The following is an 18,714-nucleotide window of genomic DNA, read 5'->3' as shown; positions in this document are numbered from 1 at the left end:
TTTATCTATTACTTGACTGATCGCTGTTGGTTATTTAACATCTCCATTTGTGAGGATATATACGTAGTATTCCAGTGTCTCTTACAATATATTTTCTCTCGGACACGCATATCACCTGCGTTTATTTGTTCATTTCTTATTCCTTTTTATTTTAATTTTTTTTTTCTTTTTAGTTTATCTACTACTTGACTGATCGCTGCTGGTTATTTAACATCTCCATTTGTGAGGATATATACATAATATTCCAGTGTTTCTTACAACATATTTCCTCTCGAGCACGCATATCAACTGCATTTATTTGTTCATTTCTTATTCCTTTATATTTTATTTTTATTTCTTTTTGGTTTATCTATTACTTGACTGATCGCTGCTGGTTATTTAACATTTCCATTTGTAAGGATATATACATAATATTCCAGTGTTTCTTACAATATATTTCCTCTCGAGCATGCATATCAACTGTGTTTATTTGTTCATTTTTTATTCCTTTTTTTATATTTTATTTTTTTTAGTTTATCTATTACTTGACTGGTTACTTAACATCTCCCTTTGTGAGGACATATACATACTATTCTAGTGTTTCTTACAATATATTTCTATACTTTTTTTTATATATATTTTTATATATATATTTTAATTATTTATTTATACATATTTTCTTACATTTCTTCCTCCACTTGTTTACCTACCCTTTTATCAATGTTGTTTTCATCAATAGTGTATTTAGCATTATTCTGATGATTCATGTCCTTGTGAAAATGCCATACACCATTTCCTACTTCCTCCCGCCCTTGTCCCCGCTCACAGCTGGCCCAGAGAGTATAAATTATGCATGGGTATACCTGTAGCCATAGGTTGAAAAAGGAACCAATAGCAGTTCCAAAACGCGTACCTTTTTGATGACTACATCTGTTCCACGCTGGTTGCTGTCCCTCACCGCCGATGTCACTTCCGGGATCATCGTTTTCCCTAGACTCGGATCGTGTGACCTCCATCGGCATCTCAAGGATCTTCCAACATCTGCTGGTAACTTCATTGGAGTCCCTGCCGCTACTTACCCACAGTCCTGGGAGTCTTACAACAAGCTGCGGACCCTCCTGATGCTGGATCGCTCTTACCATCAACAATGTTATGCTTATTTTACTTTCTGATCTTGTAAGTGTTTTTAATCCCGCTGAAGATATTAAATATTTTAATCTTCTGCACTTAGAGGCGCCTTTTTTTCTGCTTGTGTTTTTTAGAGTTTGCTTCCACTTTCAAAGCTGCTGCCCTTAGTGTTGAAGAATCACCATGACCACCACCGGACCCCTGGTCTTATATAAACATTGCCTGCTTAGTCCTGTTGTCCAGAGCGCCCTCAATTTTACATTGTACCTGTTTTTGAGGCTCACCAATGGTTTACATCTTGTGGTGAACCCTCTGTATTCACTTAAGTGAAGTCTTCTCTTGATTGTTGACTTTGACACACATACACCTACCTCCTGGAGAGTGTTCTTGATCTGGCCAACTGTTGCGAAGGGTGTTTTCTTCACCAGGGAAATAATTCTTCTGTCATCCACCACAGTTGTTTTCCGTGGTCTTCTGGGTCTTTTGGTATTGCTGAGCTCACCGGTGCTTTCTTTCTTTTTAAGGATGGCCACACCTAATGTTTTTGCTATCTCTCTGACAGGTTTGTTTTGTTTTTTCAGCCTAATGATGGCTTGCTTCACTGATAGTGACTGCTCTTTGGATCTCATATTGAGAGTTGAGAGCAACAGATTCCAAATGCAAATAGCACACTTGAATGAACTCTGGACTTTTTATCTGCTCCTTGTAAATGGGATAATGAGGGAATAACACACACCTGGTCATGGAACAGCTGAGCAGCCAATTGTCTCATTAATTTTGGTCCCTTAAAAAGTGGGAGGCACATATACAAACTTTTGTAATTCCTACACCGTTCACCTGATTTGGATGTAAGTACCCTCAAATTAAAGCTGAAAGTCTGCAGTTAAAGCACATCTTGTTCGTTTCATTTCAAATCCATTGTGGTGGTGTATAGAGCCAAAAAGATTAGCATAATGTCGATGTCCCAATATTTATGGACCCGACTGTACATCATTGGACATGCTCTCCAGGCATTCGTTTTCTGTCACATATGTCTATACATGACACTCTATTTTCGAAGGACGCCCCTTCACCTCGCAGACAAGGTAGCTTAACAGTAAGCCTGCTGGCAGTGCAAGTGTTAGCAGGCCGAGCATACGTCACCCACTACAGACCGCAACATTCCTACGTAGGCCGTACCAGACTTCATCTTCTTGCCCCAGTACACCCTGGGGTTGTGATCTTTAGGTTTGTGCTTGCCACTAACCGGCACCGGAGCTATCGGTTATCTGGCCAGTCACCTTCTGGCCCACCTTGGTCGCCTCGCACTCTTCTGAGTTTCCTAAATTTTCACTCTACATAGTTCTGCCACAACAGAACACTGTCAGCTTCTGTCTACGCCTATCATTCCTTTTCCTGTACTTCTCCTTTTTCTTCCTCTCCGAGTTCTCTCTTTACAACTTTGCTCTCTATCCTACGGCTATGTCTCTTCCTAACATGAGCACTACCGCCTTTTGTTTTCTAGCCCGAGCCATGTCACAGGCTGGCAGCAAGGACTCCACACCTGCCCCTCTGTCACCCTCTGCGGGCTCAGGGCGCGGCAGCGTACAGTCCCTCAGGGGATGGACCATCCCCAAACTCATTTCTGATGTGCAGGGATATTACCTTTCCTGCTACGTCCAGGAAGGCAGAGCTTTTCAGGCTCCTCTTCCCGCCTCCAGCTGCAGCCGGGCCCAGCACCCAGCAGGCATCCCTGCAATCCATCTCCGGGGCCATTTCCCAGCTGCATTCTCTGGTCTCCTTCTTAATCGCAACAATTTCAGATGTCCTGACCAGAGTCACACTTTTGGAAGTTCTCCCACCCACGGCCCTCCCTGATCTGGTCTTGGTCCCGATGACAGCTTCTGCTTCTGCAGGTACACCAGGCTGTACACCTATCGTCCTCCTCGCTCATCTTGTCCTGGCCAGTGTCAGGAAGGATATATTAGAGGGCAAATATATCAATTTGGCATCCCTGCTCATCTCAGCCCATGACTTGGCTGACAACAAATCTTACCCCGGGGGACCTGCTTCCCTAAGGGAATCTATCACCGCTTGTACACGGAGCAGGTGCGATTCCCAATCTGGGCTGTGGATGACCACATCGTCCAAATATGCAGCTGCATACGGGCGATGTGGTCTCAAGGCTTTGTCCATCATTCGCTGGAATGAAGCAGGGGCTCCGTGCAGACCAAAAGGCATCCGCTTTTACTGAAACGAGCCCTCAGGAGTGGAAAATGCAGTCTTCTCCTTGGCCGATTCAGTTAGCGGTATTTGCCAATAGCCTTTCGTTAGGTCTGGGGTCGTTATATAGCGAGCCTGTCCTAACCTATCCACGAGTTCGTCGACCCGGGGCATCGGGTACGCATCGAACTTGGACACACTGTTGAGTTTCCTGAAGTTGTTACAAAACCTAATAGTACCATCAGGTTTTGGGACCAGCACTATGGGGCTCAACTACTCACTGTGGGACTCTTCTATCACGTCCAACTCTAACATACTTTTTATTTCCTTCACCATTGCCTCTCGTCTGGCCTCTGGGATTCTATATGGTTTTACATTTACGCGAACCCCTGGTTCTGTCACTATGTCATGTTGGATCATGTTGGTCAGTCCGGGTAAGGGGGAGAAAAAGTCTCTATTTTTATGCACAAATGCCCTAACGTCACTTTGTTGTGCCACAGATAGGGTATCTGTTATGGGGACATCAGGTGTCACCGGTACCTGGTCTGTTAGAGGCGTGGACATGGCCAGTAAAGTCTCTCTGTCCTTCCAGGGCTTTAAGAGATTCACATGGTAAATTTGGTGTGGTTTCCTTTTCCCTCGCTGGTAGACTTTGTAGTTTACCTCCCCCACCCTTTCGACAACCTCAAAGGGACCCTTCCACTTGGCTAGGAACTTACTTTCCACCGTGGGAACCAGTACTAACACTGTCCCCGGGGCTGAATGTACGGACCTTGGCACCCCGGGCACAGACCCTCCTCTGGGCCTCCTGAGCTCGCTCCATATGTTCCATATGTCACCAGGGGCAGGACAGCTGTGATTTGATCCTGCATCAAGGAGACATGTTCTATGATGCTTCTATATGGGGTGGCCTGCTCTTCCCACGTTTCTTTGGCGACATCTAGCAGCCCCCTGGGATGTCTACCATACAAAAGCTCAAAGGGGGAATAGCTTGTAGATGCCTGCGGAACCTCACGTATGGCAAACATGAGATATGGTAGCAAACAATCCCAGTTTCTCCTTGTCGACCACCTTTTTCAGCATACTTTTCAAGGTTTTATTAAATCTTTCAACCAGACCATCCGTTTGGGGGTGGTAGACAGAAGTACAGAGATGGGAGATTTTGTATAATCTACACAGTTCCTTGGTAACCCTAGACATAAATGGGGTGCCCTGATTGGTTAAGATGTCTTTTGGGATCCTCACCCGACTAAACACTTAAACCAATACCTTGGCGATAGCCTTAGCGGAGGTGTTGCGCAAGGGTATGGCCTCAGGATAGCGCGTTTCATAGTCTATGATCACCAGAATATGCTGGTGACCACGGGCAGATTTCACAACCGGCCCCACCAGGTCCATGCCAATCCTCTCAAAGGGGACCTCGATTATTGGTAGAGGGACAGGAGGGCTGTGAAAATGGGGTGACGGTGCCGACATTTGGCACTCGGGGCATGATTTGCAGTACTCCTTGACATCTGCATGCAACCCAGGCCAGAAAAACATCTGGGCGATTCTCTCCCTGGTTTTTTCGATACCGAGATGTCCCCCCATTACATGACCATGGGCCAAGTCTAGCACCACCCTACTGGAGGGTTTGGGAACCAGTAGCTGTTCTACTTCGTCCTCTCCATGTTTTATCACTAGATACAATAAATTGTTTTTAACAGCCATGTAGGGGAAAGACACCACCCAATTAGGATCCACCGGTTCCCCGTCCAACATCTTAACGTTTTCCCTGGCTCTCATGAGGGTGGTCTCTTGCAGTTGCTCGGTACAGAAATCCTCTCTCCTGACCTCTAAGTCGGTTACAACATTTTGGCTACTCTCAATGTCAGGGTCAGAGGGGGTTTCCTGTTCGTTACCCTCAGGCTGAGAGCTAGCTTCTAGGTCCTCCGGCTCCCCAACCATGACAGGGAAAGGAAGAGGATCTCCGGCTTCCTCGATCCCACCAACAGCCTCCCCTTCCCTTTGGCAAAAAGGGTCTGGTGAGAGTTCCCATGCTTCCCCAGCAGGGGGAGCTCTATCTACCAGCCTCCCTTTGCTCTCCCATAAATTCCAAAAATGGGGAAAATCTCTCACCTCTAAAGCTTCATGAAGCAGTGAAGGTACCACCCCCACTGAATGTGTTATACTGCCCCAGGGGGTATCAACCTCAACCACCGCTGTCTGGTAGTCCCGAGTGTCCCCATGGATGCAAATTACCCCAATAGTACTGGGGTGTAGTTTTGTGGGGTTCACACAATCATTCCTGACTAGGGTCACCACACTACCAGAGTCTAGCAAGGCTGTGAATGGCTTTCCATCCTCTGAAATAACACACATCTGTTTTTCAATGCGACTCTGACATGAGGCAGTACATGCGACCTGTGCAAACAGAGAAATGCGTCTTTTCATAAAAGCATAATCACATTGCTTAGGTTCATCAGCTATAGGTCAGTTTGCCGCAATATGCCCGTATGTGACCTACCCCCAGTCCTCTTAAAGGCCCCAAAGACCTTCCTGGCTTCTTTGGCCAGTCTCTAGGTCTAGGACCCACAGTCTCATCAGCTGTAACAACAGTCTTATCCACCTTCCCCGTGCTCTTTAACCCCAGAACAGTCTTACCAGAACCGCTGGGCGATCTTGCACCCCTAGAGACACCAAAGTGGGGCGTAGATGGGTTCACCAAGTCCTCAGTGGCAGTGTACCTCTCCACTAGGTCCACCAGCTGGGTTGCAGTTTTGGGGTCCCCCTGACCGACCCACTTCCTCAGGGCAGCAGGGAGCCCATGCAGGTACCGGTCCATTACCACACGTTCCATGATCTGAGGGCTTGTCAAGGTCTCTGGCTGCAACCACTTCCTGGTGAGGTGGACCAGGTCAAACATTTGTGAACGGGGTGGCTTGTTGCTGGAGTATGACCACTGATGCACGCACTGGGCCCGGACTGCCATGGTGATACCCAAGCATGTGAGTATCTCTGTCTTTAGAGTCTCATAGTCCCGGGCCTGATCTGGTTATAGATCAAAATAGGCCTTTTGGGGTTCTAACAGCTGTGGAGCTGTGGAGAATTTCATCCAAAGTTTTCTACACTAGTGGGAGTCTTGTTTTCTCTTTTGGCACTTATGGATCACCTTTGCTGGATTCGTGGAAGCAATTATTAACTGCTCTATGCAAAGCGATCCTGGGACTACACCTTATGAAGTGCTTCAAGATGTTGCTAACTGGTTGTCCATGAAGGAGGTTGGTGTTTTTCTCAGCGGTGTCTTTCGAAGCATACCCTCTGTGTTCTACATCTCTCTACTAAGCCTATTTTGACCCCCCTGAATAAGGGCGGTCGCAGGCTTTCTGGTAAGCCTCCATTACTTCATCACCAGGTGGTGGGCAGCACTAGCGGTGGGATATTGACCCCGGGTCTCGCATTGAATACCAAACATATCATATTTTTGGACTTTATTTCACTTTCAATTTGATCATATGAGTTTATTAATTTTTTAATAATTATTTATTTCTTTGAAAATATTTACGAGCACTTAATTGATATATATTTGTAGATCTGTTATTAGTGATTGGATGTTACTCACTGTTTGTCATTTGATTTATTAACTTATCACTGGTCACATATATTTATGTCATATGTCCAGTGCTGCACTTTCCATTTATATCTATCTTCTGTGCCCTTATATTGGGGTTATAGTGTACAGCAGCAGGACTCCCTTCACGTTTTTATATATAGTTTACACACCTAGGGCAATTCTTTTCTTTTATCTCATCTTCAGAAATTGCCCGCATTCTCCACCACGTGTGGGGAAATTAGCTTGTGGAAAGGAAAAATAAAAATAAAAAACTAAATGACCAAGGCACACCAAACAGAGTAAACTATAAAAAAGTTTATTAAGCTATGCAAAGCTGAACACAGAAAAAATAGTACACAACCACCCCTAAGAGACAGATATGGTGGGAATACTGGTAGGGGATCCCACCAATCTATCTGTACCCTCCCTGTAAACAGTATATAATCCCTCCTAGAAAAGCGAGGAAGCCTGCAAGTGGGGGAGGTTCCTCCCTACCCCAATAGATAGCACACCCCTATGTATTAAGCTTTGCATAGCTTAATAAACTTTTTGTAGTTTACACTGTTTGGTCTGCCTTGGTCATTTAGTTTTTTATTTTTATTTTTCCTTTTCATATATAGTTTTTTGATCACACCCCTTTAATATATGTGGTGAGTACTACTATATTCCTATCCTGACGGGATTCCCATTCTTTCATATTTTTCGGAAATTAGCTTGTGGGGATCAGCTTTTCTGAATGACGGTCAGCAATCGGGCACTTTCTTAAAAATCTGGCGGATGCCAGGTTTATTTGCAGGAGGTTTGTAAAATAAAAACAAACAGTAAATTAAATCCATGCCGTCTGGCGCTAACTAAACAAATAGTCTCCCGTCACCCACAAAACATGTGGAAAAGCAAACCTTTTAGTCCAACACCCAGAGCTCCTCTCACTCAGGTTCCTTCCTGAGTCTCAAAACCAGAGCCACCTGCTGTGCTCTTCCTGGATATTTAAAGTCCAGCTGACTGTGGACTCCAGTGGACCCGAACATCCGGACCGGAACCCAGCCTGCCACAGAGGCTAGAAGAACCGGGCCGGATTCCGGTTCAGTCCCTTACAATGAAACGAATGTGAGGTGAAATATAAATATTATCGTGTATCTCACCTTGCATACCATCACAATAGTAAGTAACCGTGGTTATTCTTACAACCCAAGCTGTGAAACTTTGATAATACAAATGATTCTGCTGTTTAGAAATGCTAAAGTACAGATGACCTTCCTTTTTCCCTCATCTGTTCTAGAGCCACTTGATTTATGGTGATGGTTTTGTTCTATGATTATAGTCATTACTAAAAGAAAGGCTGGGGCAGCAGATAAACAGGAACATGTACATCATTTGGAATTCCACTAAAATATAAGAGATAAATACAATCTGTTATAATGTCAGCAGGAATGTAACTGTAATCGAATAGGTGTTATCAGCTTAAACAGCTTTTGCCTGTTAAGTAGACCAGAATCTCCAAAGCTAGCACTTCTGTGGGGCCAATGATAATGTATCATTTTAAATATTTAGTGAAAATCTATGCAAAAGATAACGTTCAATTTAATTTTCTTAAAGCTGTAAAGTCACTTAATATGTAATGGTAAAGATATCCACTGATGATCTCGCATTCACTGTTTTATCTATGGCAAGATTTTGCTCAGACGTGATTTATTAACTACAGAGATCTGATCGCTTATCTTTGCTTTCATATTATAGAATGGCAGTTCAATCAAGCAGAAGCTCCAAGGAATTCCTGTCCTGTGGGCTGCAAACATCAAGGTTCAGTAAGACAATCTAACAATTTATTATATGGTAATTTAGTACCCCTCAAAAAATAATACAATTCAAAGAGAAACGTGAGTTTACATGAAACTATTTTTTATGTTAGTTTCACATTTTTATTTGCGTATTTTTAATGAATTGCTAAAAAATGAATGAACAAAATAAGTAAAAACAAAAAAAGTATAAATATGAATAGTAAAAAGAAAAAACGTAGGAAAATAATATTAATATTTTAAAGGGGAAGAAGAAGGTAATTAGGTATTTCACCCCTCGTTTCTAATCTTTCTCTTTCTCCCCCTCCACCAAATTGTTTTTTGAGACATCTTTGATAAAATACAGAAAATAAACACCTAAAGATGCCAATATTGAACTTAACGTATACCATATAAATACCATGTCCCCTGAAGGGTTCTGAAGGGTTTTACATCTCACTTGTTTTTCATTAAATTTCAGTTTCTTTTGTTGACCTGTTATGTGTAAAGGTCCCCCTTTCCACATAGATACTGTGGGGTTGATTTACTGATTTACTATTTACTAAAGGAAAATAGGCTGTTTAGTTTGCAAGGAAAGTTGCACTGTTCTTAGTGAATGTGGTAAAATTTCACTTCGCAAAGAATACCGCTCCCATGCAAGGAAAATACAAAAAAACAGCACTGCTTGTTTGCACATGATTGGATGATGGAAGTAAGCAGAGCTTCACATCATTAACTAAGCTCTGGGGATAATTTTCTTTGCATAGTGTAACTATTCTTGCAAAGTGACAGTCTATTTGAGTTTAGTAAATAAACACCTATGTGCCCTCAAATTTAGCCTGCAGTTCCCCTTTAAAACCTTGTCTTTCCCCTTTAAAACCTTTAAAACCTTGTCTAGTAAGGTGACCGACATAAAGCAACCAAGCGACTGACGATTTATACAGGAAAAAAATAAAATATAGTAATTTTTTGTTTTACAATTTAGGATGTTCTGCAGGTCCAAAGCGCAAATTATCTCAGGAACCAACCTTGCCAAAGAAATTAAAAAAGAGATCCAGAAGGATGTAGAATCCTGGTTGTTCCTTGGCAACCAAAGGCCTCATCTCAGTGTGATACTGGTGGGAGATGACCAAGCAAGTCACACCTATGTCAAGAATAAGATCAAAGCTGCAAGTACTGTAGGTAATGCATTTATGAAATTCAAAGATTTTAGTTCTGTGGTTGAAATCATGTAAAATTATGTATGCGTCACCTTCTAAAATTGTCAGTTCTCTTTGACAACCATTATACTGACTGCTTACAGAACATGAACATCACATAAGCGTGGCTTCAATAGTGTGCAATTTATCACAATAGTAAGACTAGATGCTCCATGTATGTTTAAATTGTGTAGATGTATTTTCTTTGTCTAGGCTAAGAGTCTCTGCTTTGTCAATAAAATACATTTTTTGAATACATTTACAGTTTATTGGGCTTTCTATAACAATTTGCCCAAACAACCATCACATCTACTAACAGATGTCTTGTTCATTTTTATAAATATAAGGCCAAGTTCACACTAGATGCGGACGTGGCTCGCAGCAGGGGGTTTGGTGCGTTCTTGTTCTCCATTTCAGGTGCGAATCAGGTCTGAATCTTTGCCTGAATTCGGACCTGAAATGGAGCCAAAAATGCACAGGACCCTTTTCCACTGTGGACCGCGGCTGCCCCAGAGGTGCCTCTTGTTATGCGAATTGTATGCGGGGGTAATTCCATATCCAATTCGCATAAGTGTGAACCTAGCCTTAAAATTTAATTCTTGATACCAGCAAAAATCAGTTTTCTAGTCTAGAATAGGGAGGAGATCCCAGCTCAGTCTGGATTTTTATTCAAACGCTAAACTTTTAGCCTGTTTGGTGGGAGCTGAACACTATATATAGTAGAGATTTTTTTGCTGCTACTATGTAGAACAGCTTCCTTTTTCCGCTGTCAATGCTTCGGTGTGTATCCTGTGTTGTTGCATCCTTAGCAACCAGTGACATCACCCTGCCCATTCATGGCTGGGAATCCCTTGCCATGTAAAGAAGTAGGAAGGGATAGCGTTACATCACTGACCAAATATGGCCACAAGACCATTTTTGGTTAATGACATTGACCGAATATTGCAAGACCCTTTTTAGCCAATGATGTCAGCCAATATCCTCACCCATGTGTTTAAATCCCAGATACCAGCTTGGGGAGCTATCGCTAATGTGTGGTAGCCTTAAAATCCCTGCAAGGGTCTATATGGAATTTGGGGGACCACACCCCATTTCTTTTTCTTTTTTTGCATGGGGTTCCCCTTGATACCCATACCAGACCCTCATTAAGAATAAGGGTTTGGTATATATTTTTAGGGGGAACTCCATGCTGTATTTTTTTTTGGCGGAGTCCCTTATTGACATCTTTACCAGACTCTCATCTAGGAAAAGGGGCCTGGTTGCTTTGTTAAAAAAAAAAAAAAAATAAGTAACTGGGAACTATCCTTTACCAGCAATTTAAATATCCGTTTTGCTGCAGTAGCTTGTATATATTAAAAAGATGTGCCACTTTACAGGCAGGTTATTAAAATACACTTTACATTTTTATTTTGCCCTTTGAGTATTTTTAATATGTAGCATTTTTTAATTTTACCTTTAAGAATTATTAAAATTGATGATCCCCATCAAACAGGCCAGGCTTTAGTGCATGTTACTCAGGCCAGTGCCCAACCCTCCATGTCATTTGTTGTACAATCATGCCTATTAGCCTAGAAAATTGATATTACTATTTTTGTAACATTTGGATTCGATACCCAAACTTTTGTTAAGTTTGCAAACTCACTCTAAATCTGAACTCCAGGCATTCGGCATATTGGTAGTCTAGAGGCATGTCTATTTCTTTTAACAAATCTATCACAGTCTGCCTGTATGCTATTGTAGCTAGACTACAATCACACTAACAGTGATTGCATGTACTTCTCTTTCTGCAATATGAAAGCAACACTGTACCCATATGAAATGTTTATCCTTTTTTTCACAAAAATAGAGCTTTCATTTGGTGGTATTTAATCACCTCTGGGTTTTTTATTTTTTGCGCCAAAAAAAAGACCACATTTTTTTTTAGATTCTGTTATAAAATTTAGCAAATTAGTAGTTTTTCTTCATACATTTTGGCCAAAATTTATAATGTTACATATCTTTGGTAAAAATAACCCAAATCAGTGTAAATTATTTGGTGAAAGTTATAGCGTCTCCTATGGTGCCAATCATTAAAAATTGATCACACCTGATGTACTGACGGCCTATCTCATTTCTTGAGAGAGACCCTAACAAGCCAGGCCAGTACAAATATCCCCCAATGACTCCTTTTTAGAAAGTAGACAGTCCAAGGTATTTAGTAAAAGGCATGGTGAGTTTTTTTAAGTTGTGATTTTTTCCCCACAATTCTTTGCAAAATAAATATTTTCTTTTTCTCTTTTTTTTTCTTTTCTCACAAAATTGTCATATTAACAAGTCATTTCTCTCACACAGCATATGCATACCACAAATTACACCCCAAAATACCTTCTGCTACTCCTCCCAAGTATGGCAATACCACATTTGTGTGGGGTATAGGTGTAGCGCTATAGAAAGATCATATTCAAAAAGTCCATAAATTGAACCAAAAAAAATTCCAGGTTTTAGGCAATCTGAATCAGTTCATAATAAATCTCTGTAGATGTAAAAGGAGAAAGAACCCATCACCCAAACACACTGACCCTTACCGTCAGCAAGTGGGTTATACAGCATAGCATTATTAGATGGTAACCACGAAGAAATGCCTCTCATTGCCCAGAGCTCCTCACTCCATTGATAAACTCAGAATTGCGGTAAATGCTGTTAGCCAGAATGGTTAAGCCAAAAGGGTACACTCCAGAATTGCAGCAGGATATTTGAGTATACATGTTCAGCACAAGTTCACAAGTAAAAACTCACACATGAAAAGTAAAAGTGCGACCCTGATGACGCATGCTGGCGATGAAACATCGGGCGGAGCTTAGGGACGAGCGACGCATCGGAGAGGATAGAGGAGCTGCAGCTGTCTCAGTGGTAGGAAGCGCTGGTCGCTTTCTTTATCTGCTTTTAACCTACTTTTCATGTGTGAGTTTTTACTTGTGAACTTGTGCTGAATAAATTTGTTCCTATTTGGGATGTCTGCGCAATGAGTTCATCTTTTCTCATTCACATGTATACTCAAATATCCTGCTGCAATTCCAGAGTGTACCCTTTTGGCTTAACCATTCTGGCTAACAGCATTTACCGCAATTCTGAGTTTATCAATGGAGTGAGGAGCTCTGGGCAATGAGAGGCATTTCTTCGTGGTTACCATCTAATAATGCTATGCTGTATAACCCACTTGCTGACGGTAAGGGTCAGTGTGTTTGGGTGATGGGCTCTTTCTCCTTTTACATCTACAGAGATTTATTATGAACTGATTCAGATTGCCTAAAACCTGGAATTTTTTTGGTTCAATTTATGGACTTTTTGAATATGATCTTTCTATAGCGTTACACCTATACCCCACATGCTTTTTGTTGCACGCAACAATATTGTGTTAGCTGCTCATATTTACTATTTTCGTTAAGGCGCAACAAATTAGATTTGTATAATACCACATTTGTGAGACTTTTACACAGCCTGACCACATACAGAGGCCCAAAATGCAGGGAGCACCATCAGGCGTTCTAAGAGCATAAATTACACATATCATTTCTTGACTACCTCTTACACCAGGACAATGGAAAATGCCCAAAAATTACCCCATTTTGGAAAGCAAACACCCCAACATATATTCTATGAGCCATAATGAGTTTTTTGAACATGTCATTTTTCCCACAAGTTTTTGGAAAATGTGTAAAGAAAATTAAAATACATTTTTTTTACACAAAGTTGTCTATTTATAAGATATTTCTAACACATAGCAAAAATGACACCACAAAATACATTCTGCTACTTGTCCCGAGTATGGCGATACCACGTGTGAGACTTTTCCACAGCCTGACCACATAGAGAGGCCTAATATGTAGGGAGCACCGTCAGGTGTTCTAGAGACAAAAAATTTTAATCTAATTTGATTACCTATCACGCTTTTGTGAGGCATTTATGGGCACTGTAGTGTCATTGATATGGCACGGATCAGCACTGATGTGGCATGGTTGTGGCATGGATGAAAACTGATGTGGCATGGATTTGGCACAGATGAGAACTGATGTGGCATGGATGAGCACTGAAGTGGCACAGATGTGGCATGGATGAGAACTGATGTGGCACGGATGAGCACTGATGTGGCAGGGATGTAGCACATATGAGCACTGATGTGGCATGTATGTGGCATGGATGAGCGCTGATGTGACATGGATATGGCACGGATGAGTACTGATGTGGCATGGATGAGCACTGATGTGGCATGAATGTGGCATGGATGAGCACTGATGTGGCATGGATGAGAACTGATGTGGCAGGGATGAGCACTGATGTGGCACTGATGTGGCACAGATGTGGCAAGGATGTGGCATGGATGAGTACTGATGTGGCATGGATGTGGCATGGATGATCACTGATGTGGCCTGGATGTGGCACGGATGATCACTGATGTGGCACGGATGATCACTGATGTGGCACAGATGATCACTGATGTGGCACAGATGAGCCATGAATGAGCCATGGATGGGGATGGGTCAGCATGAATGAGCCATGGATGGGAATGGATGAGCTATGGATGAGGATGGATGAGCCATGAATGTGGATGGATGAGCCATGGATGGAGCATGGATGAGCCATGGATGGAATATGGATGAGCCATGGATGGAGTATGGATGAGCCATGAATGAGCCATGGATGGAGCATGGATGAGCCATGGATGGATGGATGAGCCATGGATGGAGCATGGATGAGCCATGGATGAGCCATGGATGGAGTATTGATCAGCCATGGATGGATGAGACATGGATGGAGCATGGATAAGCCATGGACGGAGCATGGATGAGTCATGGATGGAGCATGGATGGATGGATGAGACATGGATGGAGCATGGATGAGCGTAGATGAGCCATGGATGGAGCATAGATGAGCCATGAATGTAGCATGGATGGATGGATGAGACATGTATGAGCACATATCAGCACTGTGGGAACTTCAGATCCAGCCCACAGCGCTGCTGCACCCGGCTCCCCCCTCTCCTCACACGCTGTACCAATCAGCGTGAGGAGAGGGGAGGAGTCGAATTGGACATGCTCAGGTTTGTTTACAAGTGATCAGGCTGTCATTGGACGGCATGATCACGTGGTAAAGGGCCGCTGTCATTGGCCCTTTACCCCGATTTGTGATATGCCGGGTCTGGGAGACCCGATGGTCATGGACATTCCCGGGTGCACACCCCAGGGGGCACACGTAAGCGCGATTCTGGGAGGACGTCATAGTACGCCCTTCCCAGAGTTATCCGACGGCGCTGTAGCCATCATTCGGCTATGGCCCGGTCGGCAAGGGGTTCAATTTTTTTTGATATATAGAATGTGACACGGATGAGCACTGATGTGGCATGGTTGTGGCATGGATGAGAACTGATGTGGCATGGATGAGCAATGCCCCTGGATGAGAACTGATGTGGCATGGATGAGCAGTATCCCCTAATATAAATCTTAAAGTGCACCTGTGTCCAGGTTATGTGCATTAAAGTAATTACATATTCTTAACAAGCGTTAAAAGAGAACTAAAACAAGCCATCACAGACCTTGGTACTTGCAAACTTTGTGGAAAATCTTCAGATTTTACAACAAAGTCCCTGAAATCACAGCATGTTCTCCCATTTTCTTTGGAATCAACTACTCTACAGTGTCTGCTTATTAAGAATTTGTAAATGTTTTAATATCCATGGGCTGGGCACAGGTACATTTTAAAAATAGCCTGTATGGTGAAAACTCTGATCATTGAATTGACATTTGTTTCAGGAAAGGTAAACATTTTTTCAACCAAATGTTTTGTAACAAAAACCCTTAATCTGGTAATTCCTATGATACATGTCATTATTCCTGTTATTCATAAGCCTTTCTTGACCCTTAAAGTGGGACTAAACCCACTGATTTAACTGTTTTCCAAAATAGCTATGTCATTCAATCAAGAACTGCAATCAAGAACTGAAATAATAACTATTTATTGCAAACAGGGTTAAAAATCCATAAAATACAGCTGCACCAATGTGTATTGGCTGAAACGCATTAGCACAGTTATACTTTATGGATTTTTTTATCTGTTTTCAATAAATAGTTATTATTTCAGTCCCCGATTGAGTGCCAACTTTTTTTTTGCACAATGGACTCATTACAGCTTTCAGGAGCCTCAGCAGCAGCACCAATCTTCCCTACAGCTTTCAAGGAATATCTGGGTTGAGCACGCTGAGTTTGTTTTCTCTTCAGTTCCCACAATGGCCACATTCAATGTATGCCTTAAATGATAACTTTTACACTCATGCTTTTGTTAGCTCTCCATCAAATGGCTGGTGTCATAGCTGATTATATGTGCAGCATCATGGCAACTGCAGATCAAACAAATGCTAAGGTGGCAGCTTGCTTGGGTGTGATGGACAGGAAGGTTTAGTTCTATTTTGAACTTTGAACTATGTGTTCTTTATTTAAACCCCCTGAAAAATATTATTTAAAAACATTTTTTCTATTTTCAGGAATTTCCAGTGAAGTTTTACTTAGACCCAGCAATATTACTCAGGATGAATTATTGGATATCATAAGCAAATTAAACCGTGATTCTAGTGTTAGCGGTCTGCTGGTACAATTACCTCTACCAGGTAAGAAAAATTGAGCATCCATTAAGACTTTGGCTGAATAACTCAATCTATTAGAAAATGTTTTCACCGAGACTCACATATTTTTCTAATTGGATCCCAATTGAGAATGAGGTGAGCAGGAAAAGACGTGCATATATGGAAGGAGCGCCATACCAAAAAATAAGAGTCCAAATTCATTTATTGATGTTGTGTTAAAAGACAGCCAATGCGTTTCATGGGTCAAAGGAACCCCCCCCCCCCCCCCCTTTCATCAGGACTACAATAAAACATAATATAATGTAAAAAGAACTGTGACTGACAAAATCATGAGCCTGACAATCGTAAAACATAATGGATAAGATACATATACATGTGCGTACACATACGTGCATCCAAAAATACCTACTTATTCATAAAAATGCATTCATTTTTTTTTTCAAAGATTGAAAATTTCATTAAATAAAATCTGATAAAAAAAATGCATACATGCAATGAAATGAAGATGAAGAAATGAGGGAATATCAGATATTAAGTGATAAGGTGCTAAGAGTTCATTTTCAAAATTAATGATATCCAATTCTACATGGTTAGTAGATGCCATCACACCATTATATATGGAGCTGAAATAATGCACATGAAAACAAACAATTCATTATAATCATTAAAGACAAAAAAAAACTAATGGGTTAAAAGAACTATATAAAAACAAAAAACAAAAAAAAACCCAACGAACAAAATGACTGTTATATCAGGTTGTTTTTTTTGTTTATTTATTTATTTCGTTTATTTTATATAGTTCTTTTAACTAGTGAGTTTTTTTTTTCTTCTTTAATATATTGAATTGTTTGTTTTCATGTGTATTATTTCAGCTACATATACAGTATAATGGTGCAATGTCATCTACTAACCATGTAGAATTAGATATCATTAAATTTGAAAATGAACCCCTTACAGCTTCATCTTTATATCATTGCATGTATGCATGTTTGTGAATATGTGGGTATTTTTATGTATGTTATCCATGATGTTTTAGGATTTAGGCTTTATCCATGATTGTTAGGCTTATAATTTTATTAGTTGCAATTATTTTTACATTACAATATGTTTTACTGTAGCCCTGATGAAAGGGGAGTGCCTTTGACCTCCGAAACACATTGGCTGTCTTTTAACACAACAACAATAAATTAATTTGGACTCTTGTTTTTTAGTCTGGCGCTCCTTCCATATAGGCACGTCTTTTTCCTGGTAACCTGCTGGAGTACCCACAGTAGGGTAGCCTTTTCTGTTGTGAGCAGCCTAACCTAAGCCAGTGGGCTTCTCAGATATTTCTTGCCCTCTCATCTTCGTTTTCATTGAGGATGAGGTGAGGACTGTGTCCTTTGTATTCTGTCACAAGTAAGGTGGACATAGCTGGCACCACATGCTTAGGTTTTCAGAGCTCTGAAGAGCTCATACAGGAAGGAAGAAGCACACCACATTTATGACATAACAACAGGTATTACTCTGCAACCTTGGGGAAATATGCATGTATAGCAGAGATGTACTAAATATGTTTTTTATTTGTCCTGACATACACTTTAAAATGGTATTAAACCCAAAAGCAAACATTTATTATATTGCTTAGATGTGGTGGCTGCATTAGTTCTCTTTTTTCAGGCCTTCTTTCTATTATTTTCACCTGGTGATCCAGCCAATAAGTCTGTTGTTTTTCAACAGAACAAGCTACCCTGCAGATGTAGCAGTTAGGGGTTTAAGACAAACCATTTACCACTGACAGGGGTGCTTACAATGATCAGCTTTTGTTCCAAAAAGGGAAAAACTGTTGCTGTAACTGCCTGTGTAACTGCAGTGGAGTTTGGCTTCGGTTTGTTAGTTTATCTAAATCTGCTAGTACACCTAACTCTCCCCTCCCCCCAGACAGACATTGCTGCTGTCCAAAGGTGCCTGTGTGTTCCTTCATCCAGAGTGGGGGCAGAGGAGGTCTGTTACTGGCCATATCACCAGGTGAAAACAGAGGGAAACAAGCCTAAAAAAGAAAGCTAATGAAATGATCACATCTACTGATTGGTAAGCTGTAATTATATTACATTTTTGGCTTTGGGTTTAATATCGCTTCGAGTTTCTTACTGCTCAAAAAAAATGCATCTTTTACCTGTCACTATGCAAAAATCCCACTCAGTTCACTAGCAGCTACCTCTCTTCAAGGCTGAATGATGTCCAATG

At 41.5% G+C, this 18,714-nt stretch overlaps 1 protein-coding gene across 2 annotated transcripts in view; it reads left to right on the top strand.

The window, feature by feature from the left end:
• MTHFD2L (methylenetetrahydrofolate dehydrogenase (NADP+ dependent) 2 like) overlaps nucleotides 1-18,714 on the top strand; it is a 177,292-nt gene that overhangs the window by 10,578 nt on the left and 148,000 nt on the right. Inside the window, exons 2-4 of one of the 2 annotated variants that reach the window (XM_073601026.1) lie at nucleotides 8,639-8,701; nucleotides 9,662-9,858; nucleotides 16,390-16,512. In XM_073601026.1, the coding sequence (XP_073457127.1) occupies nucleotides 8,639-8,701; nucleotides 9,662-9,858; nucleotides 16,390-16,512 (383 nt within the window). The remainder of the gene's footprint in view (nucleotides 1-8,638; nucleotides 8,702-9,661; nucleotides 9,859-16,389; nucleotides 16,513-18,714) is intronic. The other variant, XM_073601027.1, reaches the window with a different exon arrangement.

Source organism: Aquarana catesbeiana, linkage group LG01, assembly GCF_042186555.1.
Source record: "Aquarana catesbeiana isolate 2022-GZ linkage group LG01, ASM4218655v1, whole genome shotgun sequence".
NCBI lineage: Eukaryota > Metazoa > Chordata > Amphibia > Anura > Ranidae > Aquarana > Aquarana catesbeiana.
The sequence above is the reverse complement of the archived record's forward strand: the minus strand, read 5'-3'. Positions and strand labels throughout refer to the sequence as shown.